This window comes from Pygocentrus nattereri, chromosome 4 (genome assembly GCF_015220715.1).
Source record: "Pygocentrus nattereri isolate fPygNat1 chromosome 4, fPygNat1.pri, whole genome shotgun sequence".
Taxonomy (NCBI): Eukaryota; Metazoa; Chordata; class Actinopteri; order Characiformes; family Serrasalmidae; genus Pygocentrus; species Pygocentrus nattereri.
In genome coordinates, this window is record NC_051214.1 from 32,905,835 (window position 1) to 32,932,119 (window position 26,285).

At 43.1% G+C, this 26,285-nt stretch overlaps 1 protein-coding gene across 2 annotated transcripts in view; it reads right to left on the reverse strand.

The window, feature by feature from the left end:
* The window catches only part of jag2b (jagged canonical Notch ligand 2b), a 49,573-nt gene that overhangs the window by 18,349 nt on the left and 4,939 nt on the right, over nt 1–26,285 (reverse strand). For both annotated transcript variants that reach the window (XM_017710467.2, XM_017710466.2), the window contains exons 3-8: nt 12,190–12,244; nt 6,106–6,360; nt 5,357–5,417; nt 1,853–1,983; nt 964–1,083; nt 681–794 (exon numbers count right to left, since the gene is read on the reverse strand). In XM_017710467.2, coding sequence (XP_017565956.1) covers nt 681–794; nt 964–1,083; nt 1,853–1,983; nt 5,357–5,417; nt 6,106–6,360; nt 12,190–12,244 — 736 coding nt within the window. The remainder of the gene's footprint in view (nt 1–680; nt 795–963; nt 1,084–1,852; nt 1,984–5,356; nt 5,418–6,105; nt 6,361–12,189; nt 12,245–26,285) is intronic.

The window sequence follows — 26,285 nt, forward strand, 5'->3', positions numbered from 1 at the left end:
CTAAATTTGAGATTTGGGGAAAGGAGGTGAGCGGGAGGGCACCATGCCGCGTTCCTGATTTGCAAAGCCAAAAGCGGGTTGGTTCAAAGTAAAGGCAGGATTATGCAAATCCCCTGTCTCAGTGATCAGTATCACCGTGCTCTAATCCAAGCTCCTACAAGCACTCAGCTAGGAGCAGCCCACATGGGGACCCCACTGTGTGACCAGTAGCCAACACTGCCCAGCAGGAGCCCAGCCTGGAAACAGCATCTGGACATGTGTGGACAGGGAAGGTACGAGCAAAACAGGGGAAAAAAACATGCATAGCAAAGGACATAGACACAGAGACACACCTGTTCATAAGTTTAGTATCATTTGTTATTTAAACTGCATTTTTATTACCATAGTGTACTTGCCCAGTGGCCACTAAAACAGCCTGAGCGACCTCTGAGACTTTTTTGCATTCTTCTTTCCTTTTAACAAACGTGTTTGGATGGACACAGAACTAACTGCATCAAATCAGACTTTGTCAGAATTTTTTAAGTATCACCACTGCGACAGTTAATATGGTGTCCATAGTGGGTTTAAAATCATTTTAAAACACACACCACTGCAAACAGAGATAACAAACATTTGAATGGTAGTGTCCTCATACCTCCACAACAAGGGATGAGCACTTAATGACACAGACAAATACTCACCTTTAGCGCAGGTGGGACCCTCCCAGCCTGGTGGACAGTGACACTCAAAGCCAGAGGGAACTTCATGACAAGTGCCACCATTAGCACACGGGTTGGAAACGCAGGCATGCTCAGCTGCAAAAGATATTTCCATTCTCAATTAGCAACTGTGACATAAAGGATGGCCCAGCATTCTTCTTGTGTCCAGCAGGGCATCATTTCCTGGCATTTCTGCTTCTGCTGGCTCATGCACAACTTCATCCATATTAGGCAACATTACATGTGCACATGATCCGACACTTACCTATCTCACAGTTCTTGCCAGAGTAGCCTTCGGGACATGCACAATTATACTCATTTGGCTCCGAGTTCATGCAGGTGCCTCCGTTCACACAAGGGTGATGGGTGCCACAGTAGTTCAAATCTGCATTGGGAATAACACACGTTACTCTTAGTCCATAACTCAAGCTGCAGGTGGTGAAACAAACTGGGCTCTAGCAGCTACGCCATCAAGAATCTGACCCTTTTGGCATGGCTGACACGAGGACATCTCTTTCTGGGGAAGGCAGCTGTCAAAACTACAGGAGAGGGTCCACAGGCTCACAGTGTGCCTTATAAGGTGAGGCCTTGCACATAAATGGCGGTAAATAAATAAAGATAAGGTCACAGAGATGGGCGACCTAGTAGCCGCCTCACATTCCTAAGCGTCTTTCAGGTCGCACGCCGGCCACCGGCCACAGGATCAGATGACCAAGCACCACTCCAACCACGACATCAATATCCAGTGTGTGGCCGGTGGCGCGTGCACTCCATCACATGACCAAGAGCTACGCTGACAAGGCAGCATACAAGTCAACTTGGTGGAGTAATTCCATTTGATGCCTAGCTGGAATATTTGCTTAATAGATATGATATGTGGATTTGAGTACAGGAGGAATTCTTTTCTGATAAAAGTGATTTTGGGATTAAACCAGCCTCAAAGTATAAAAATGAGGAAGACTGGGGGGGTATTCCACAAAGTAGTTAGCCGGATAACTTGGGTAAAAGTTATCCAATTGGAATGTCCCTCCTATTGGACAGGATTTGACTTCAGGTATATGAATAACTGAGAAATCCTGCTTTGTGAATTACCCTGTAGGTTAAATATGTGTCTAATATTTGACTGTCTGCCTGCAAGTGTAAATGTGGATTACCTTTATCACACAGCAGTCCACCCCAGTTCTTCTCACAGTTGCACTGCCATGGGTTCTCACAGGTGCCGTGTACACAGCCCGGATAGGGTAGACACTCATCACAAAACTGACCCTGCCAGCCGTAGTTACACCTGAAACCACAAGAGCAGCGCCATCAGCCTGGAGGCCTGTTTAGCAACCAATGACATCTTAATGACAAGCCCATAACTTCATGCAATGGCCTTAAGCTAAAGCACCACTGCTGTGTCTGTAGACACCTAATCTTAGCAGAAGACGACCTTGCAGGGTGGCAAAGGTTAAGAACACTTCCAAGCATATAAACACACGCTTCCCCCATGGGTGACTTGGTGGGAGCCAGAGGAAATATGGAGTAGCGCCGGTGAGGGGTTAGCTAATCATTGGTTTACAGCAGCACTCTGCTATTCCAAGGCCAGTGGTTTTCTCTCCCTCTCGCTCTGTTTGTCTCTGTCTCAGCTGTCTTGTCATTTCTGAGCGGGCTATTTTAAGACGCCAGTCCTGTAGGACAGGCACGGCCAAACTCCAGCTCCCGGCTGCAGAGGCTTCCATAGCTGTACCTCCCCCAGAGAGAGGAGGGGAAGCAGACCCTCAGCTAATAGAAGCAGTCTTTGATTCATGCAGTATTGAAAAACTAATTTTTAAAATTCAGGACTGTGCCTCTTTACCAAGACATAAAACTCCTACAGAGTCAGATTCTCTCATTCACGCAAACCCATCAGATTTAGCTGGAGAGGAGACCATGGCTATGTCATTCACTTCTAAGCTCCTTCTCCAAACACACTTCTACCAACCTTGGTGTGCAGACAGGCTTCCAGAAGCCTGAGGACAGAGAATGCCTTCATCATCTCCACTAAAGAACGCTCTCAGTCCTGTGTTGCCCAGATACAACTTTACTACTAGCGCATGAAAGAGTGTGTAGGCTGCCCAACATGCGCAGAAAGAATCTGAAACCCATGCCAGCTTAGAGGCATTCAGTGTTGCCGAGCACTGCCAAACGTAAGCTCACTCACTCCAAAGAGAAACAACTTGGCAAGCAAACCATTATGTGTCAAGACAAGTCCACGATCACTGTGAACAAGCCTTCAAAACCTATGCGTCATTACTTGCAGCGCTGCATGTGGCAGGTGGAAAACCTGAGTACACATTTCTGTCATTTTACATTTTGTTCTATCACAGTACAAACAAAAAGTCAGTTTATAGATAACTTCTCTGAGATTTAATTCCAATAAAGAGCAAATTGAGAAATCCCCTCATCATCATCTCCTTCCTTCCTTCCCATTTCCAAATGGTATGATAAAGCTGGGAAGCAAGTCACTGCATCCTGCAGAGCATGGGACTTGGTGGTCCTCTCATAGACGACTCATAACATCCTGTTTTAGTAGGTGCCAAACACTTGCCCTGCAACCCTATCATTATTCCAGGGCGGCATCATACAAAACAAAATACTACTATTGCAATTATACTGACATTAAAACTGCGATACAGCTGGCCTATACTGCAGCTAATACACTTGGCCTATACTGTGAAGGCCAATATCACAATAATGATTAACAAGTGAAATACTGTTCAGCTCTATAAATCAGGGGCACTGAGCAAACATAATGCGCTCTTCCATTTGGAATAAGCCTTAATATATCCCTACCATCTTCCACCTCTCCAAGACAACCAAGAAAGACCTGAGGATGCTCAAGTGTAGAAATGCTCACGCTGCTCTTTTCTTTGGATATGCATGCTTGTCAGACAGCGCAGAGGAGGCTGACAACAGGGGGGCCCTTAGTGGCATGGGGCCTCCTGACTACACCATTGCAGCAGCAGTGGGGGGGCTCCTCCATGACGGAGACCTTGGTGTTGGATGTCAAAGAATATTCAACACCCTCTCCATTGGCCCAGTATGGGTTCTGGGTCTGATGATTATTTGACTGGCCTTTGCCTTTAACTATATGCAGTCCCACTATTCTCTGGGCAGAGAGTAGAGCAGTTCGTAGGGCTGCGCAATCATGTTTATATAGAAACCACAATTTAACAGTTTTAAAAGGGGAAACTATAGCGCAGAACTAGCTATCTAGCACAACATAGGTCAAACCTCGATCCTAAAAAAAAAAAAAATGGACGTGCCGGTCTTCTTGAGGAAAACAGAGAGGCCTTAACTTAATTTACAGAAAGTAACTGCATTTAATTAACAATTGCAGTCAGATATTTCCCACAAATCATTCAGCTCTAGTTTGTCGCTGAGCGGGGTTTGGAGGAGGCTTCGGGCTCTTTCTCTGGCTTAGGAAGCGTACAGCCTTGCTCAGGTTTAGGGCAGGAAGAAGCAGTGGGGTGAGGGACAGTGACGTAAGAGGATTCCACAGCAAGCTCTAGCAGAGGAAGCATCACTGTTTCCTGTGCCCTGACTATACATACACTAGATTAGTAAGTAGTCAGACTGAAAGCCAATGTATGAAATTCTTTAGAAGGTGAATGACACTGATCACACCAAGACTGGACATCATTTTAGGTCACCCAAAAAGAACAAGGAAATACTTATGTTTGGATGTTAGGAAATTTCCGACTATCAACCCTTGGTTTTATAATATTTAACAAAACATCCAGCTAAATTAGGATTCCAAATCAGCAATGAATAAATGAGTATTCTCTAATATTCTTAAGCATTTACAACTGGTGCCAGTTTAATCCATGAAAATCTTTGTCATGGACAAAGATATTACAATCTTTGTTTTGCGTTTAGCTGGATAGTGAATGGACAAGCCTTCTAGAATCGATACTAGCCAGGTACATGTTTTGCAACAGCAAAATATCTTTGTCTCACTAGTTTTTAGAGACATCTTCAGATGGAACATACAGTTCAGATGTATGTTAGCTGCCACAGCAAATATTTTTTTCTCAATGATGACCGTAAAATCTGGACATTTTGTGCATTTTACAGGATGCCATGTGACCTCATAATGACTGTCGTGAATTGAAGAGAACTGAGGCTTGAAGTGGAAGCAAATCCCAAAGGAACACTTACATTTTGACAGTCTTCTAATCTACCCTTTATACCCATGAAGCATTTCTGAGGACTAATGACAGGAAGATCAGTGAATATGTGCAGATCTGAGGGAAACCTGCCCTCAGGCAAGCTCTCGGGGTATCCCCCACGGAGACATGGTCTTATGTCGCATCTAGAAGAGCTATACAGAATACAAAAGCAATGCCGGCTATAAAGGCTTCACAATATAGCTTTAAAAGAGGACTGACATTCCAAAGACCTGTACCAATTACTGCTACCTCCTTCAACGTGCTGTGCATTAGCAAATGCACCTTGGGCACAAATAAACATGGAAAAAAACAGCTTGCACAAACAGCAGCTCCAGCACACTGATTAATTAATGGTAAAGTAAACAGGTCAAAACCTCTTATCAGCATGCACGCATATGGCCTGCTGAACTTAAGGAGCCAGATCAGCTGGGCTAAGCGAGCATGAAACCACACTCTGCCACTTACGTGCATTCCCCGGGCACCAAGCAGCCTCCGTGAATCAAATTACAGCCCTGCTTACAGATAGCTAGAGAGAGAGAGAGAGAGAGAGAGAGAGAGAGAGAGAGAGAGAGAGAGAGAGAGAGAGAGAGAGAGAGAGAGAGAGAGAGAGAGAGAGAAAACAAACAAAACAAATAAACAAGTCAGCCTTGTTTGTTTGCACGAACCCAATACAACTACAACAAGATGTGAGAATTCATGGTGTTCCTAGGGACACAAGACACATTTATGGCCCAACATAAAGCTTGCCTGCCACCACCCACCACCTTCTCATACCATTGTTGTGCAGGTCAGCCTGGTGATTTAGTATCTAATGCCCTACTGCCCCCTTACACCCAGACCACAATTACAAAAAAAAAAAAAAAAAAAAAAAAACAGCCAAGCAGCTCCCTGATTGTTTATAGGAGGGTGTAAATGACACCGCGTCCTGCATGAATTGAGCTAATGTAGCTAATGGAAAGTGTGACTCCAGGTCTGTGGAGGTATCATTTACAGAACATCTCACTTTAGGCTGAGGAGTAAAGATTACTGGCCTGTGAAACCACTGATAGCAGCAGGTGTCTTTACATGGTGGTAAAGGTCATGATTTAACAGGCCCTCCTTCATAAGGTAGGCCTAAAAGCCAGCTTGCAAGGTTATGTCAAAGGCAAGCTCAATCTTCAAGGAGATACACAAGATGTTTACCTGAATTACACTGAATAGCAGACATCTCTTACCTGTTCGGCAGTCGTGTCCCATCCAACCCTCTGAACAGACGATGTTTCCAGAAGGATCGCAGCGATAGTGGCCGAAGTAGTCATCACGAGGTCGGCACTGCTTGTTGCATTTGCTGCCATAGTAGTTCTCATCGCACTTGACACGGATGCGGTACTCGAAGCGGGCAGTGGCACCTGGGTGCATGATAACCTGCCAGTGGTCCCCAGGATTCACCATGCCTGTGTGGGCATGTCGCTCAATCAGCAGCTCCTCACCTAGAGAGGCAGAGAGGAGTACCATTAGCAGAGTCCAACCTTTTCACTGGTGCTGGAGTGGACAGAAGGCAAGCTGTTCATTGACAACTTGAGTGGAAATTTTATTAGGCACTCAGCAGAATAGAATATTTCTTTGTCCATCCTCTCCGCCCCCACACAGACCATGCAAGAACAAAGCTATGAACAATACACGCACACTCCACTCACATTTACAAGGCAATAACAAAAGGCAGACCACCATGTCAGACAATTGCAGGGGCAGATCCCGATATAAAACCATAAATTTCGAAGCTGCCCTAGTGACTAAGACTTTCCTGCCACTGCCAACTCCCCAAATCCACTTTGATAAACCAAAGCACAAAACCTCTCCAAACAAATGCAATACACGTAAATGACACCACCGTCAAAGTAGAAACTGTTTTTCTGGACTTTACCAAGTTTAACCAATAGCACACCCAGTGTTTTCCACACATAGGGCAGTACTTGGGTAACCCCCACCCACCCCAAGTATACTAATGGCTGCCTAAGCTTGTAATTGATGATAAGAATCACTCTTTTTCCCCTAAGCTCATCTCCACTTCACTTTAAGCCGTTATCCAATTTCTATCATTAGGACAATGCTAACTCCACTAGCTCCTCTCTGGGCTTCCCATATTATTCTATTACATATTCACTGTCTTATTAGAATGCTCAAATAAGTAAACAAATGGTATCCAAATATCAATGCCTCCCTCCCCAGGGCTGCCCCTAGGTTTCTTTCAGACCTGTGAGAAACACTGCACACCATTCTACATTTCTCATTTCTGTTGAAAAAGTAGCTTGTGCCTTGTCTGAGGGAGTGGTCTGACCATCAGTGCTGTTACCAGGGAGAGCTGGGTAAATGGAGGGAATATAGAGTTCTCTTCAGAGCTGAGGACTGCCTGACTTTCAAACTGAAGCTCCTAAAAGAAAAGTCCTTGAAGGATTTACACCTTTCTTCCACAACTTACCTTTGGAAAACTTGACCTTGTCCTAAAGATGCACAAAGGCACAATCCTCCACAAGAGTCTCTTTTGCCTCCATAAGCACTTGCATTAACTCTTGCATTTTGCCAAGCTTCCCTTGCCCTACGCCAACACCAACAAAGAAAGCAATCTTTATCACAGTGGGATCGGAGACAGCAAACAATCACAGTGGAAGTAGGGGGCCTGCGATTTCCTCTGGCCTGACGCTTTGACTGCGTACCCCCAGCCCCCCCCCTCCAGAACCTACCCACTCACTCTCACACACCTTCCTCCATCCACTGACAATGTCAGACGAATTAGGCAACAAAAACAGAAATAGCCCTGGCGCTTTCAGATAAAGAACAATGGAACAAGCTTTGCTGGGCCGCTCTGCCCAATGTCTAAACACTAGCCCGTCCAGAGCCCTTCCTGCCATGTAAACACAATGCAACGGGACCTTTCCTGAGGCCTGCAGGGCTTCATTGGATACATGCAGCGCATTCATATACTGTATATTCTAAGCTGTCAAATGAACAGAATTAATATGTGCACAAAATGACTTGCGATTTTCAGATTCTCTACATTAACCAAGTCTGCACATTTGTTTTCCTATGTAAATGTTAGAGGCTTTCAGGCACAGGATAAGCTTGACTGTAAGGATTCACAATGGTACTAGAATCATATAGGTATGGGACAGATGTTTAAACCTGACCAATATTTCAGGTAAATATTTGCTGACATATCTACTGCATTACAGAAAAGGTTTTGGTGATGCTTGGCTACTGTAGTAAAATATCTGCATTTTACTGATTTTACTGCATTTGTAACCATATACAACAAGTATTACATATCTCTGTAACTCTAGTCCAGATGGATGCATCCCTACATCTACATTTTATAAATATTCATGCACAATCACCAGCAACTATATACAAGAAAAAAACACTGGACATCAGCACTGGCCCACAATTCCTATATTGGTGCATCCCTACTACACTGCTTATACAGAATATTCTTCAGCGTTCTTATTCAAGAGGCTATGAAAAATGATTTTGGGAGTCCGATTTTGTTGCCCTCAGGTCATTGACAGACAAAAGAATATGTGCTGGAATGTGTCCAGTCTGAAGAAAGCAGAACATCACACAGCATGCGGCAAACTCAGAGCCTTCACACTGAATACTAAACGCGCACTATCAATCAGCGTTACAAAGCTCATTACAAAGCTGTGCCTGGAGAGCCCAGCAATGCTGATTTTTGAAGCCACACTCTCTGCCAAAGCCTGTGTGAGGACACATACTGCAGCAAGCTCCGGCAGACAGAGCCTGGCAGTGGACTCCTACTATGACAACATTATTACTGTCTGGCACAGAGCGAGCACTCAGGTTGGCTTCTCAAACGAGTGACAAATGAGGCCACTGTCTCAGAACAGTGGGGTATGGCCACGAAGTGCAGCCCTACCAACTGAGAGGGCATCAATTTACAGCACCATCAGCTCTCCTCAATGACAGCGTGGAAGGAGAGAAAGACTGGAGTTGAAGATGGATTAGGCATTAGCAGTGTTAATACTGGCACTCTTAAGAAGTGCTGACCATAAAGACATGCATAATAAGACCAAAAGAAGTATAGGCTCCACATTTGAGAGAAACGTTTTCATTCTTGTAAAATAACTTATTTAACTACCTTCATGCTGCAGAATCTGATTAATCATTAAACTACTCCCAGAGTCACAGCTGTGGAAACAAGATGTGTTTGGGGTGGATGATAAAGATGCACTGTCAGAGAGCCATGGAAAACAAATATCTGTGTGACTTCATTAGGGGACACTTGCTTAGCAACTATCTTAAGTATACACTGTGGCATGGCTTACACCAGGCTAAAATAACTGTTCTAATTGGACTGCAGCACCTAAACCCTTCTATCCCTTTTACAACTTTATATCTAAGGTAAATTCCACTTAAGCTTCAAAATGTCTGCATAATTTAATGAATTGAATGCAAGTCAAATCATTCAGAGTGACTGTAAGAGTACTATGAAATGGGTGATCATAAAGAAACTTATTGATTTAGAACCAGGGGTCACAATGTTGATACTGTTAAAATAGAAGTAAATCTGTAGGGGAACAAAAACAGGTGTCATTTGGTACGAGTTTGACTTACATCCTGCACGTCCCACTCTCCCACAAATGGATTTTAAAAGATATATTCTTCAGGCCCAAATTTTCATAAAACTAATGTCTTAGGCAGTTAATGAAAGTTCTCTGTGAGGAAGCTTTTAAATGCACTTAACGGTACAGATGTCTGGCTCCTATTACCTCCACTGTGAACAATTCTGACTTGATAAGTTTCTCTAGAAATAAATATTTCACATCACTCCACTCTGAACAAGCTTGTATACATCTTAATGCTGAAATCTAAGGAACTGAAGTGACTAATGGGAGTGTGGTGGTCCCTCATAATAGCAGCAATTATTTATGGCTCCATAAGGGTGAAATATTAGTTCATGCTTTTTTTTGTTTGTTTAAACATTAATCAAACTAGTATCAACAGTAACCAGAATGGTTCCGTTTACACCAGGCATGTCAAACTGGGGACCTTCCAAGCCAAAGTGTGTAATGACAGCCTTGCTAATGAGTTAATGAGCTGAATCAGGTGTGTTAAATGAGGTAGAATTCTATAGTCTGCAGTGTTCTGGGGTGCCAGGACTGGAGCTTGACACATGGCTTACGCTACGCGACGTCCCTTGAAATTCTCATGCATGTGTATTTCAACAACAAGGCGACAGTCAGTTAGGGACACTGACTATTCCTGGCTGTTCTACTGAGCAGTCTGGCAAAATCATCCCCCAGCAAGTCCCTCTGAAGTCTTGCTAGCCACTCAACATAATGTTCCTCAAAGCAGACAGGCCTACAGTGCCCTGGACCAGTGTAAACGGCCTCTCTCCAGCAAGCCCCATTGTCTCAGTCCACTGCCCAGGGAGAAGATGGAGAGGGAAAACAGGATGGAATGACTTCACACTGCATGAGAGTGCCGCATGTTTGCGTTTGGCGTCTTGCAGAGGCCGGGACGTACAGTCATCCTACCAATCGCATCCGCACATCAAAGATGGGGCCCCCGTCCGCTGCTCCTTTTCTTGCCAGCCAGCGTCCACCTTCTCTTGCATATGTTAAATTCCTCTGCTCGACCCCCTTCCTCCCGACAATTCCTCAAGCGAGACAAAGGCGGCGGGATCGGCAGCCGGACAGGCAAAGGAAAACAGGATACAGCTGCGGCCTGATGGCGCCCACATCCATTCCCCCAGACTCCACGCAGTGGAACCCCGTACGAAAGCCCTCAGGCTTCTCTACATGCTAGGACTGATTCAGCACCATAAAAAGTCATGCTCTTTACAAGGGCCTGCACATCAGAGAGCACGGACAGCTATGGACCACTTTCTAAGAAGTTCATGACAGGAAGTCATGAGTTAAACCCCTGCACTTCAGTGACAACTATACATGTGCTGGTATTTGCTAATTCGGCATACGGTGATATTTCATATGCACAGTAACCTTATGAAATGCTATGAAATTGGTAGCTAGATACTAATTTTACATGGAAAAAGCCATGAGCTAGCAGAATTTACCCTAATAGTAGCAGTAGATAAACAAATGCAACTTAAAGTACAGCCTTCCAGCACTGTTATCATGATATGCATGGCTGGTGCATGTTTGTGATATTATGATTAAAAAATTAAAGGTTTAAGAAAAGAACTGCATATCCCCAGCTATATTATGGTTGAGTATTCCACAGCTTTCAGAAGAGGATGCAGTTCTCCTTAGCAGGGGTTCTCAGCTTCCATCCTAAACTGCAAGTATACCCGTTTACTTTATACATACAGTACCATTTTTTATATATATATATATATATATATATATATATATATATATATATATATATATTTATATTTATATATATATATATATATATATATATATATATATATATATATATATATATTTATTTATTTATTTATTTATTTATTTATTTAATTTTTTAATTTTTTTTTTTTTTTTTTTTTTTTTTTTACATTTGTAGTTACTAATTGAATGCACATATTGTGCAGGCACCACCAACACCGTGACACTGGCAATCTAATTGTTTAACGCATAGCTTCTTCCTTTTTAATATAATAATGTGACATTAAACCAAACCATGCTAAAAGGAGACATAATTATCATGATACAAACTCTTTATATTGGCACATGCATAGTAACCCCTTCAAACATGTACAAACATCAGACCACTGGTAAAGCATGTGTGAGCGTATGCAGTCAGTACTAAAGCTCAAGCTGCACGAAGCCTTCGCCTGTACAGGCCTTGTGACTGCCTACAGGTTCCAACCTTCCTTCCCATTCTTAGGAATGTTGTGGAAACAGATTAGCGGAAAGAATGAAAACTTTTAATCAACTTTCAAAATCACACTTCATTCAGCCCCAGGTAGTCTAGCTAAAACTCTAAGAGACAATTGTACCAGAATTGTACTGTCCCACCCACACAACCAGCACACCTGCACTACTAAGAGCCTATGGCACAAGCTTCAGTAAGATTGCTGTTTATAATAAATCATCTAAAAATGTACCTTTTGGCAAACCTTGTGGTCCTTCAGCTGTTAGAAAACAAAAGTCTTGATATTGTGTCATCTTTTCAAGAGGAGTCAAAAGACCTACTGTACACTAGGCCATCAACCTGAATCCGAATAAGCACCAGTCCAGCGCTAAAGCCTCTAATCCACCATATATTACACCACCTCTCTGCTTATATATCACAATAGACTATAGTTTCATCTGTACAGAACAAGAGGTGGAACTCACTGTTTTGAGTGGTGTTGTCCCAGTCCCAGGCCTCCACGATGAGTGTGTAGGATCTCTGTAAAGGAGGGAAAAACATAGCACAACGTAAGCAACACAAGACAGTAAAGAGAGCCGGGATGCCTTGCTGCTGCAGTGAGTAAAAGAAAGCGAGAGAGAGAGCTGAGAGGGACACCGAGGAGGGGAGAGAAAACAGAGAAAAGCACAAAGAGACTGTGTTGGGGACAGACATAAACAAAAGACACAGTCCAGGCCTTAGGTCAGCATTTCTCAATAGCAGGAGAGCCACAGTTCACTCACTTTACACATTCCACTTCTTTAACCCCCTGAAAACAACTTCTCAGACATATAATAAGTCCTTTATTAGTCCCACAATGGGGAAATTCTCAATGTTAAAGCAGCAAAGGGACAGCAACGAAAAAAGGAAAAAGAAAGATTAATAAAAAGAAATAAAGATTAATTAAAAAAAAGAAATAAAGACAAAGAAATTATTGAGAATATTGTATTGGTATATGGTACTGTACACAAGTCAGAGACATCCCTTTATTGATTAATTTCTAGTCAAAATGGTAGTTAAAAGTTATTTCTGGATAGATTAGATACAAGATAAATCCACCTGCATAATAAAGGAGAAACGTCAAAAGAAAATAAGTGGAAAGACACAGTGAAAATGGGCCTCCTAATAACCATACAAGACCTGACAGACCACCAACACTCTCACCATGACAAACAGCACTAGGAGCTTTTGTCTTTGAGAGAAAGAAGAAAATCAAGCTCCACTTTTGATTTAGATTGGTCCATCCTTCCACTGTGAGAAGACAACCCAACACTATGAGCCTGAAAGGATGTGTTGCTGAAACGGGAAACATACAAGACTGCAAAGTGTGAAGTATAAAGGTTTGAGGAAATCCCACGAGTATGCAAAATTACAGAGATGGATATGGTGGATGGCAATGAGTTTTGGGAGCTACACTGGGCCAATGCTAGTCCTGGTATACACAGGCCATACAGGAAAAAAATCTCTTAGTGTATCGATACAAGATTCAACTGGTGTGTGCATATATCCCTGTTTTTACAATGGCTTCAGAGGTGGCTCAGTTATTCAGATTAGAACCAGAAGCACGTGTTTTATAATTGATAGTTTGATTTGTGCATTTTTAATCTTAGGCTTGCTGGTTAATGATCATTTGTCGACTAAAGACAACTGATTATTATTCAATAGAATTAGTACTCAGAAAGTGAAGAGAAATGTTCCCACAAAACAGCTACAAAAGACTGCTAAATAAAGATTCTGACTTAAAATATAACACATTACTACATTTAAACTGCATAGACTAGAAATGCAGTTCAAATGCCTAAGGACTCAGAAATGAGCTGAAAACTGTTCCTACATGTTATTTTATCTCCTTCAACAATTCAGATTAAAAATAATGACACACTTTTAAGGGAACTGCCATATATGCCAACGCTGATCACTTTCATGTACATATCTGAAATACCTTGCATCCCTAACTAGAGCACACTGAATTAACCTAGAAGGGCTGCAGCTCAACAAACAAGCTGGTGTTGGTCAAAGGCTACACATTAGACCACATGCATTTGACACCTGACCTTGTTGCCTTGTTAATATTCCTTGCAGAAACCAAGTACTCAGACCAATTTATTATTAACCTTGAACACAAAAAGTCTTCAGTCCTGGAAAGTTCATCCAACTATCAAACAAACTCCCAAGCCATTTGTCACCCCTTCCTGGCAATTTTCACACCCTCCCCTCGCTAAGCCCCGAGATAAACGAACTTCAAAGTCAGCAGTGTTTACTCATTAGCTTAACACTGGATAAAAAAATAAAAGTTGCCATTTCTCACCTTTAAAAGGCCTACACTCACCATCATGAGCCACTACTTGTACAGTGTCATGATTAGCTGCTTAGCAAATTATTAATTCGGTCCACTTCTCTTCAATGTGTTTCATGTTCCATACATTTCCTGTGGAGAGTGAGATCATCTCCAAACTTCTCAGATTCTACCTGGAAACCATATTCAAAGGACTCAGTCATCAAATGGAACTAAACCCCACATAAACAAATGAGACTGTGGGAGCAGGCGTGGTAAGCCCGTCTGAAGGGACGCACCAAAGAGAAGCTGCACCGAGCTGCTGTGCTCTTTAATCAAGGGACAAAGTGCCTTCTGCAGCTTTGATGGCTCACCTCCACAAGACCAAAACAATTGTTTCAGGACTGACTGATCTATGTGCGCAGCTTACTGCAAAACGTACAGAGGCTACTTGGCATTATGGGTTTATGCTTGTGTCTTTTCAGCATTGCAAAGCTTGTGTTTTGGTGGGAAGAAACATGGGTTTCACGTATGTACAATGCATGAAAGAGAACGACTGGACTCTAAAACCCATAAAAAATGGTTCTATATGGTCTGATAACTTAATAACAACAACAACAACAACAACAACAACAACAACAACAACAACAACAACAACAACAACAACAACAACAACAACAACAACAACAACAACAACAACAACAACAACAACAACAACAACAACAACAACAACAACAAAAAGATTATCTGAAGAGCCATATACAAAGCGTTCTCCATCAGAAAAATAATGATAATCTGGAAAACGATAAGAAGAAATATAAGGGTTATATTTATGGCGGGGCCAACAAACAATTTTGAAAAATTGATTATCAGGACAACTATAGCAATAAATATTGATCTTTTATTATATAAAACTACAGATGTTTTACAGCTAACAAATTTAGTTCCACTTGTGCCAGAAGGGGTAACAAAGCCAAGTCATCTTTTACATTGGAACTTACTGTTGCTCCTGTAGTGTGTTTACTCATTTTAAAACTCAGAGCTTCAGTCTCTGTGAGTCAGGGCCATTGGTTGAACTTGTTTAGCTGAATTGGCTGCAGAATGTGCTTGTAACACTGGCTAAAGAAAAACATTGGCTTTTTCGCAGTTACTACTCAACGGGCACATTTCTTCTTGCCCAGTTTTTCTTCCTGCATAACATTTATAAAAAATAAATAAAAAAATAAAAAAAACATAATTGACTTGATGTGAAGGTTTCAGCGTGTTATATCTGTAAAAGTCAGTCTGAAAAGACCTCACAATGAGGTATATGTGGAACCCTCGACACGTTTTTTTAAATGGTTTGTGCATGTTGTGCAAATCAAGCAGGCTCTCCTCATTCATCACACTCACTGTTCTCATCTCCAGAGGTGGGGTGGGAGGAGCCCTCAGAGATGGAGGCAGACAGTTTGTGCGGTGTGTGGTGTGTGCTCGCACTGTTGGGACACTGGGGAGGGGGGCACCCACTGGCTGGTCTGGATGAAGCAATGTGGGATTAACAGCAGTAGCAGGTCTGTTTGGGTGGTAGTGGGAGTGGGGGAAGCTTCTGGCCACACATCCGCACAGACACACAACAGATGCGTCTTAAAAAGATGGATTATTTCACATGGACGTGCATCATCGCATGACATGCAGTGGAGCTTCTGACCTCTCTGCCCATCCCCCAGCTCATGGGTCGGCTCCCCCGTCTGCGTTGGTGTCTCTGTGTATGTATTAGTGGGGTCCTGTACTGGTAAGCACTGATGAATGCTTCGGAGTGCGCTGATTGGGTCTTTTGTCTGAATGCATGCAATGGTACCAAGGAGAGCGGCTATCAGTAGAAGGGTGGCAAAGTCAGATGGTGTGAGAGAGAAGTGCAGGGAAGGGTCCTGTTCCCACACACCCAGTCTCTGATTAGGTGGATTATGTGACAGCTGCCCAAATGGCTGGATGGGGATAAAAGCAGTGGGGGAGGTGACCAGTGAACAAAGACCTCCATCCAAACCCCTGAGATTCTGAGACTGCCCATCAACTGAAGTCTCCAGACTGTCCAGCAACATTCCTGCAGAAACTCGCAGGCACCTCAAAATAGACATGCCTACAGACCTGTTAGCGATATGTCACCTCACACTGTTTTAAAAGATTCAGTTTCTACAAGTCTGTGCACTTCATCACCTTCCCGATTAGCAAGCCTGATAATGAGGATATATTATATATATATACACACACACACAAACACACACAGGCTGAGAACAAACTAAAGACCCACTGACACAGACCTCACGTAGCCCCCTTTTGCTTCTGCAGCGCCCTTTCCAGCTTGGATTACAGGAAAGAGCTCCTTTTCCACCAGCCATGAGCAACTACCGTGTAATCATAAAGTTTTTTTACAATTACAAACAGCAATCATTTCTCTAATCTATTAGTCCTGCAACTGCCATTAAAGTGATCAAGTAATCTAAGTATTATGCCTTCCTCTCACTTTTCCCATCACAGGCTGCCATCATTCAAAAGTTCCATCAGTGACCAGCAATCAATTCTTTTACTGTGCACCACAACAGCAGCAGCCATATCACCACCTCCTGCAGCGCACTGCAATCTATCAGAGGGGTTTTAGTGTTTTCTTCATAAAGCAGCCCTTCCGTTCAGGTATGGTTTGTTAATTAGCTCATTAGTTTGATAATTAGGGTTGTATCAGCAGAGATAAGATTAAAATGTATGGAGCAGGAAGACTCCAGCACCAGGGTTAAGAGCCATTGTTATAGAGCGTTACAGCTGACATTTGTCTAGGGATACAGTGATAAGGTATCATAGCCAATTACGATTACTTTGCAGCCAAATTGGCCAACGGCTGATTTGAACAGCTACTTTTTTGTGGGCTAAATGAACACATAATATGCCCCAGCACATTTCTAGCACTTTCTATGACCCAGTTAGTCTTTTATCAATATCAAATAAACTCAAAATGCTACATTAGGATAAGTATAATTACACTGACATTTTGGTACTGATGTGGTCTCGTGGAGCCAGATGAGAGCTTGTAACGAGAACATCTGGAGACAACCAAGAGAAATTTTGAGCTAAAGTCTGGGCAGAAATGTAGACTTGTTAGGGTGGGAACATGACACTTCCAACACCTTATGAAGGTGTAGCTCAGTGTAGGAGGCAATAATGCTATTGATAACAAAAATATCATAAGACCAGTTTTACTGATGATACTGTTTTGAAGGGCATTCCTCTTTTAATACCGCCCCAAATTTTAGCGAACTGTCCCCAGCCACGCATTCTTGTTACAAGATTATGTCTGCAAGACTAGTATTAGTGTAGCAATAGCATATACAGCACAAGGGAGCTTACCTGGCTTATGCCAGAAGATTGCAACAGAGGTCAACCAAATTCAAATGAAGTATTGCATGTGTGGAGCAAAAAACTGCCCACTCTGATCTTGACGGATTCAGATCATCAAAGCATCCTTACTTTCTTTTAAAGTAATTAACATTATCAGAGGACTGAGACACTGAAGGGATGAATTAAACCTCTTTTGCACAAGGCACTGCTATCTGTACTAACTCTGCTATACCTTATAGTCCTGAACTGAAAGAGCGTACGAAGAACCGCAAGGTCACTCTAGGCTGTTTGTGTGTGTGTTTTTATGTCTGTGTGTGCGCGCGTGTGTGAGCATGTGTGTGGTGGAGGAAGCCACAGGTGCAGCTTCCCACGGTAGGGGGTTGGGCAGAGAGGAGGGGGGATTTTAGGGCAAGGCAGAAATTAGAGGGGGCTGTAAGGAGTGAGGCTCTGGCTGACCCTAGAGACCTCTCATCAGGGATCTCATCGCTTCAAAAGCCTCCCGCGCTGCACTGCTAACCTGCAGCATGCACACGCACGCACACACACAGCCAACTGCAACACCGCCAACTTGGCCACAGAACGTCCACAGAGGGAAGACCACACTGGCCTCCTACGCATTATGCAACACACAAGCCTTTATCCCAACCTGCTAAACCTACTAAAATGTAGGGATGTCCCAACTAAGTGTTTTAGCCATGGTCCTGACCCAAGCCATTCAAAAATCAGTACCTGCTCAAAGTAATCAGACTCTATAATTGTAATTTAGTATATAATATAGATGCACAATAAACACTTCAGGCTACATGTCACTGCTGTCAGAGCAAAACCTACTTTACGTTTAACGTAGGTCAACGGACTTTTTCCACCACCCCCACCCCCTCGTTTCTTTTAGTCGATTCATTATGAAATTGTCCTTTACAAACAATGTAATATCCTTTATCCTGGGGGCCACTTATAGTGCATGTTGTTTTACGTATCAAATATATCAAAAACAGTCCTGATTAATTTTTACATAACAATTTTCCAACCTCTCTTTATCCCTTATAATCCTCTCCATCCTCTCTTTATCCCTTATAATTTAACAGGCAATCAAATAGGTGAATAACATCTGTTCTGATTGGCTGCCCTTTACTGCATCACATTCATAAAGCAGTCTGGGCAATCCTTACAACTTCACTTGCAGATACACGTTGAGCTGTTTTTTCCCCCCCATTTTAAAATGCAGGTGTAAAAAGAACTTGAATGCTAAAATAACACCTAAAAAAATGAGATCAGGTTTAATAATGCTAATAAAGTCATTAAATCTCTTGATCTATTAAAATATTGCCTGTTCAGCTAGAACCCTGATCTTTCCAGATCACACTGCGACATCCTAAATAAAGCTAAAGCTAACACAAAGCACTTTCCTGCTTGAGTATAAAGGAGGTAAGGACTTAGCTGTCACTACCAAGTGACGTTCAGTCGAGCACTCCTCACCATGGCGACCGAGTAAAGGTCATTCTGACCAAGTGGAGTGCTAGGTGAGGTGACCCAAGAGCTTTCACACGCCTTAGTCGCAGCAGGGAGCAAGAAGGCTGTCAACAATAAGCCAGTCTCGAAGATACCTACAGAAAGAGGGGGCTTTTGGCAAGCGGGGGGGATAGAGAATCTTTAACTGGACAGGCGGGAGAGGGAGAGATATACAGGTCTCAATAACCCAGTAACCTTTACCCGGGAAGAGCACTTCATTTCCTGCCCTCTCTTAGCAAAACGGACGAAGGGAAGAGACGCACTTCCGTGACTTAAGCCACCAGGAACCCACTCTACCTCCCTCGCTCTCCGCCTGGCTGCACCTTCCTACCCTTTTTTTGGGAAATTGTTTTTATTCAGAGCTGCTTTGTCACTTGAATCCAGTTATTCCTGCAGCCTCCCACACCCCCGTCACCCATGTGTAAGAAAGGAGAAGACGTTTAAAAAGAGGTGCAAAATCACATGAGTAGGTTCGAAAATCCAAAAAAGCCGACCCGGTCACCACACACCGGACAGCATAGAGTCGCATACCACACAGAGTCACAGTGACAGCTCTGATAAACATCAAGCTTCATTTCAGACTCTAGATTTAATGGAACACAATTTGACATAATCTCATGAATTCATCACATTAGGTATCAGAGAACTTGCTCTTCACTCAAGCTTTTTAGCTGTTTATCTCAAAAGGCCTTAGACTGCCTGCCATTCTCTGTGTACAAGCCACATGACACCTACCTTTGATTTCTGTGTTCTGGTTCCAGCTTAGGATGCAATAATAGGAAAATGAGTGGTGCACTGTGGTGCTCAGAGACACTGAACAGTATCTGTCCAGCATTTGCAGATGAATTACTTCTGCATCCAAGAGGAACATCAACACAAGTCATTTGTATAGACAAGCTTATGCACAGATTGAGGAAGGTACAGGCACACAGTACTGCTTTTCTGAACGGAGGCTTTCAGTGACAGCTTCTGACAGATCGCCCTTAAAGGACCCTGCACCTCGCGCACACACACGCAGCAGCATGTAATTACTGCATGTAATCTTCATTAATCTGGGACGTCAATCCAGCCTTGCTGTTCTTCCCCCGCCTGGGTGCACAGGCTAGTCGGGCCAGCCTGAGGTGGGAGAGCCACCGGCCAACACCGACCACAGCAATTAGTCAAATGCGAGACATCACCAAGCCAATTACGAGCTGCTGAATGACTTTTTGTATAGTCTGCTCAAAAGAAACGACCGCATTCCCTGGTCATTAGATGACATCCTCGCAAACACACAACAGAACAAAATTCTCACCCGTTTCGAAACTAAGACGCGACGGATCAGAGCCAGAATCCACAGGCTGCTTTCTCAAGACCACATTAGAACACTTGTGGGCATTTCAGGCTCAAGGGCTAAATCCAAGCTTAACCAGGATCTATGATGATTCATTCAGAAAGACATTAGATAAAATCTCATAAACAAGCCAGGAAAACAGATTCTGGACAGAAATTGTAAATCAACAAGGCTGTTCATGTACCAAGCTGAGTGGAGCTGGTCCATTTAACACGTTTAGAGCAGAACGCCCATCTCCTTTGTGGGGCAGTAGTGCTGTCCCTCACCGGAGATTTATGGAGCTCTGATCACGGCACAGGCCGGTCTCTCTGTTCTCTCCAGGGACATGCAGAACTAGCTGGCACGCTAATGAGGGCACTTAGTGTTCACTCGTCTTGAAGGACGCAACAACAGCCATACAACTCTGGCTCAACAAGGGCCATGTTTGTGTCAGCAGAGTCTAGACTCTGTGTCAGAGTGGAGCATGAAGACTGGCTGGGATGCTGTGTGGGGGGTCAAGCTAGACAGTGACAGCGTCACGCCTTCCATGGTGGGAAGGGGTGGAAGAAAAAGGCTGGCTGTAATCAATCAATGTGTTCAGAAAAGGTGCCCTCTCCTCCCATACTTACAGAGGTCCCCACCGCGCACCACGCCAGGATGCAGACAAGTTGCCCTGTCATTCATCTAGGAGGTGCCAGAAAGACAGAGAATGGCTCACTTGAGTGAACAGCATCTTTTGCACTTGCTCTCTTGGTCATGCACGTATATTGTATGTATATTGGATTCCAGATGCTCTGCTCATCTCTTCACTGCTGAAGCATCTTTTAACTTTTAGCTGCCAAAGTTTCGGTCGGAGTTGATGTATTGCTTACTTCAAACAAATCACTCCGTAACATTCACATGGAATCATGCCTAAATAACTTAGTGTCTGACCAATGTTGCGATTGCTACAGAACCCTGCTGGTGATATCCCATGTAAAATGAAAAACAATGCATGCATAATGCATGGCAACGACTTAAGTTGTGGGAGTGTGGTAATTAAGTCGTGGCCACCACTTAGTAAGGCATTATCTCGTTCCCATACCTTACTAAGTTGTGGTTACAACTTATCTTGTTCCCATGGGTTATTAAGTGGTGGCCACGCAATATTTTTTTTTATACAGGATGTCGCCAGCAAGCCCTCTGTAGACTGCAGTTTAAATGCGATTAGTTTCTAAAACTAAGGTCCAGACCAAAAAGAACAGAACGTCTATTTTCTCAAACTTAAGGCAGAAATGCCGAACAAAGTGTGCCAGACTAACTTGTTCATGAGCTCCCTGTTGAGGCTATAGTTTCCCACTTAAAACATATGATAACGTTGAATAATGTAGGATATATTTCAAACAGTAGCTCTCACAATGTGAAATTTTCAAATGTCCCTCTGTGGAACAGAGGCTGCATTTTTCTGACATCTAAAAACTTAATAATCCAATATACTGCACTACACTAAATGGAACTAAACAGCACCAATTATGCTCTCTTTGTAATGCAACACACAGTTGGCGAGTGTTCTTTAAGTAATTACAATTTCCACAAAATATGCTCAAAAAAAGGTTTTGTGATGTAACTGTCATGATAAACAATCCTATTGCCCAACCTTAACTGCAATACAGTACAAGATGCTCAACAAATGAACTGATTATAGTTGCACTGCAAAAACAGTTTGACCATACATTATTTGTTGGTGGCTAGCGAGTACAAACCGAGCACTGTAACTCTAGCTGGGATGGCTGAATAATTAAATAATGGCTTGATTCTAACAAATGATGAGGAGTTGTTCTTGTTGCTCTCTTTTCACGTTAACAGTCCCAAATGTCTCTTCAAGAGAAATCAGCTTCGAATCATCAGATGGGAGCAGGTTCATTTACGCATCTACTTCAGAAACTCCTGCAGCCCAGGTAATAACAGGGTGAGAGCAGAGAGGAGGGACGAGGTCACATCAAAGTAAATGACGAGCAGAAATGGCTCAGGCCTCGGGCCCTATGGGAACCAAGACGATCAAGAGGGGGCTTTTTGCACCCAATGGTCTGTTAGAGCACAGGAGGGCACACAGAGCTGCTTTAGGCTTCACTAGGCCTTCATTCACAGACCATGAGAAAAGGCTTTTCCCATCGGCCGGCATGACCCAAAGGCAGCGCTTGCCCTTTGTTCCTTTAGCTCTTCCCATGATCTCCCCCACCACTACCATCATCCCTGCAATCCCAGTGGAAGTGACAACACACACACAAACACACACACACAGCTCCGTTTCAGATCAGAGCTGGATGCCAGTGGTTATCCAGCTATCGGAAACCCCTCTCACACAGTCCAGCTCAGCACAAAGCCGCTGACCTCTCAGCAAACGAGTTCATTTGACGTGACTCTCGTTCCGACTCCGACAATTGCCATTTTCCGCAAGGCTTCCAGCGCACAAAGGCAGACAATAGCTTTGTTAAGGGGCATTGTGGGCCTGGGAGGCAGGGAGACACAGCCCGACGTGCACTTTGGGCCCTGCAGCCGGTAAATGATATTTTGCCATCAGGAGCCTCCCTTCTTTCAGCGCGGGGTTCAGTTCCTCTCCGTACAATGCTGAAGTGCAACAGCAGACCACAATGCATTTTGTTAACTTCCAACATCCAGTATCCAGGGCAGTGGGCCTGAGGCTCATTTAAAGACAGACACTACAGGTGAATAGACGAAATACACCTTGTCAGTTGATTACTGATATTCTTGTTTTTTTATTTGTATTTAAAGATTTCCCAAGAAACACATTTAGATATGCAAAAGATGTATAAATTCAAATATGCATAGATTTACACAACATATTTTTTTTAAAAACTTGCCTTTGGATGATGGTAGAATTAAAATAAAAACAAAAAAACCCAACACCTGATTAAGCATCTTCACTTAACAGACTGCTGAAATATGACTGTTTTACTGGTTAATTAAGAAAACAAGGCATACTTATTACAAGATCTTTTTCAGTTCATTTAGTGATATATAATTTAACAATCTAGCTTAGGGGTGTGCAGTATGGGAAAAATCTAATATGATACTTTAGGACATTTTTTATGATAAACAATATCTTGCAATATTTTTTATGACATCTGCCAAGTTAGAAACATTAAAAGTAGTGCTGTACTTAGAAAAACACCATCAAGGATTATAAATATCCCATTTCCCATGCTGCACTACACATAATCCAATTAAACAGGACTCATTATGCTTTCTTTGTAATCAAACACATATTTGGGAAATGCTTTTTAAGTGCTCACAATATCCATGATATAGTAAGGGAAGCATATTATGACATTGTGATATAATTATGATAATTTCATAATGATAATTTCATTAATACCCTTCAGAACAGGGAAAATTTAAGGATGTAAAATTTAATGAATGTAGGTATTTTAAAAGAGAATTTTTTTTATGTTCTGAATGCAGAAAAAAGACGCATAATATTGGAATCATACTGATATCTGCTGATATCAACATGATAAGCATCAGCTGTTCAGATGGGTTTATTGATCATTCTCTGAAGGAGCAGAACGTTTAAGTTGATACTTGGTTACTGCACTAAGATATCCGTGTTTTATGATTTTTACTCTGTTTCTCTGTAAAAATATATGATATGAACACTTTTGTAATTGTTTTGGAAGGTGTTCAAATGAAAAATGCTGGAGACTGGCTTCCTCCCACAATTTCCATAACTGTGCATCCTTAGAGATCAGCTGACCTTTGAGAAAGAATGGTTTAAAGAATAGGCCTCATAACTGCAGGAGCCAGTGAGATCTTTGAAAACACTATTTGTGTGAATTTCATCACCTGTACACAGAATGTATTTGGATAATCTGGTTATATTCCACCGGAAACAAGCTTTTTGGCGACATATGAGCCTTCATTAAAAGTTGCTAACTTTTGGAAAATATAGTTAGACACAACTGGACGAGAGCTGACAAAGCATGCTGAATACAACTCTCTTCTACTGAGTTTTTACATTTTGATGATAGTTTAAAGAGAAGGCTTGTTACAGATGTAATTCTAGCAGGACTAAAATGGTCATTTCTACCTGTAGTGTCCTGCTTTAAGTGGAGGGAGTCTGAAAGCAAAGCTGACAGCAAACCACAAGCAGGTGTGCTGCTCACCACCAGGAGCTTGACCAGCATAGCATACCAGGTGCGTGTGAACACGTGCAGCCCATTTAGCATTCCGCTACTATGCCAACAAGCTTATTGGCCATGTACTGACAACACAACGTTCCCCTCCTCTTCACTAATTAAGCAGACACACACAAAAGGTACTAGAAAGTTATCAAACTCTCTGAGATAAGAGGCACTCTTGATATAAAAGGCACAAGATAAACAGAAAACCATTTCGGTGAGACAGAGTGCCGGCCACAGCAGAGGCCGAGATTTTTATGACAATTTCTTGAACAACTGTTTACTTTTCCTTGAAGAAAAAAAAAAGGTACTTGATGGAAAAAGAAAAGAGAAGAGCTGAAGAAGATGGGGCCGTTTCTCTGTTTGACTGCAGTATTCCCGGCAGCTGGAGACAGCACAGCCATTCGGGCTGCATGAGAAACAGCCTGCCAAGCTTAGCGCTGCCACAGCCCAGTGGGGACAGCTCGCACAGCTCCCAGAGCAACCACCCTAGATCAGTTCCACAAACGCACACATACGCAGAGGGGCACGATCCTTATTCCTGTCTCTCAAATTATGGTTAACCGAAATGCCATTAACAAACCCCAACGCGGGCATGATTATAATTCCACAGTGGGCCGGTCAGGTGATAATCCACCTGGCAACCAGCCTTAGAGTTACTACAGCGAGGCTGCCATTTGACGCCCCTGATAACCACATCACCAACAGACCATCTGAAGAGCCAGTTGACTAGCCCTAGTTCCAGCTGCCATCCTTCTGATTAACCCACTTTTAGCATCTCTGACTAACCCACAAACAGCACGCAGCCTCTTTTCTTGCAGGCTAGTCTCACCAACTGAAGCTAGCCGTGGTTACAGTAGCTTCAAGCAGCCTGGTTACAGCCCCTCTGACGCCAGCTAAAGCTCCATTATCATCATTATCATTTCCAACAGGTTCAGGGGTCAAGTGGGAATTAAACTGGCCGTGCACTAATGCACTTTAATTACGGCAGCACACCTGCTCAGCGTTTGCGTCCCCGCAGAGTCGCGCAGGAAGCGTCACACGAAGCATGCATTAGTCACACACAATCTCACACACATGCAACCTCGTCCACACAGGCAAACAAACCAAAACAGCCACGGCAAAACAATCAGGCTCCCCCTGAGCACGTTCTGGAAAGGAAAGAACAGCGCTGAATGAGGGAAAGAACAACGGAGCAGGCTGCTGCAGATATAGACTTCCCAGCAGGAGACGTATACAACACAATCCTACACTATGAAGAGGTCGTGGCCCAGTAAAACCATTTTGAGACCAGAAAAAGGCAACAGAAAGGATACAGCATTGTAGACCGTCTTCCTGACAATCACCAGAGCTGTGCAGGGGTTTAAAATAACTGCTTTGGTCACATCTGGTACCACTCACCAGCTTTTAGCATTACCAGAGTGGCTCACAAATTGGGGGGGGGGTTGTGGTAGTAGTATCGTGCACACCAGCATAAGCACCCCACGTGTTTGTTTTTTGTTTAAAAAAAAAAAAAAAAAAAAAGCTCTTCTCCAGGGACAAGGCAAGTGACCTGGAAGTGCCTGGAGCATTCAAAGCATTTAGCAAAAAGTGAGCACTTCTGAAGAAGGCCATAGCAGACATCTGTTTCATCACTCAATAAGGTGATAAGTGCTCATTCCATCCCATCCCCATCCTCTCAGTCCTCCCAGACTACTGATCCATCTAGCAGCAGACCAAGGGCAGAAAATCTTACCGCTTATTCAATTCAGAAGCAACTCCATCATCTTTCACCACCAACTGGCTACTTCTTAACAGACCTTGCATGAACTCGCAGGAATCACATCATGCTGGCTTTTCTCTCTCAGTGGTGACGTACGCCGAAGCATAAATCAACTAAAAAACTACTTAATCGATTGATAG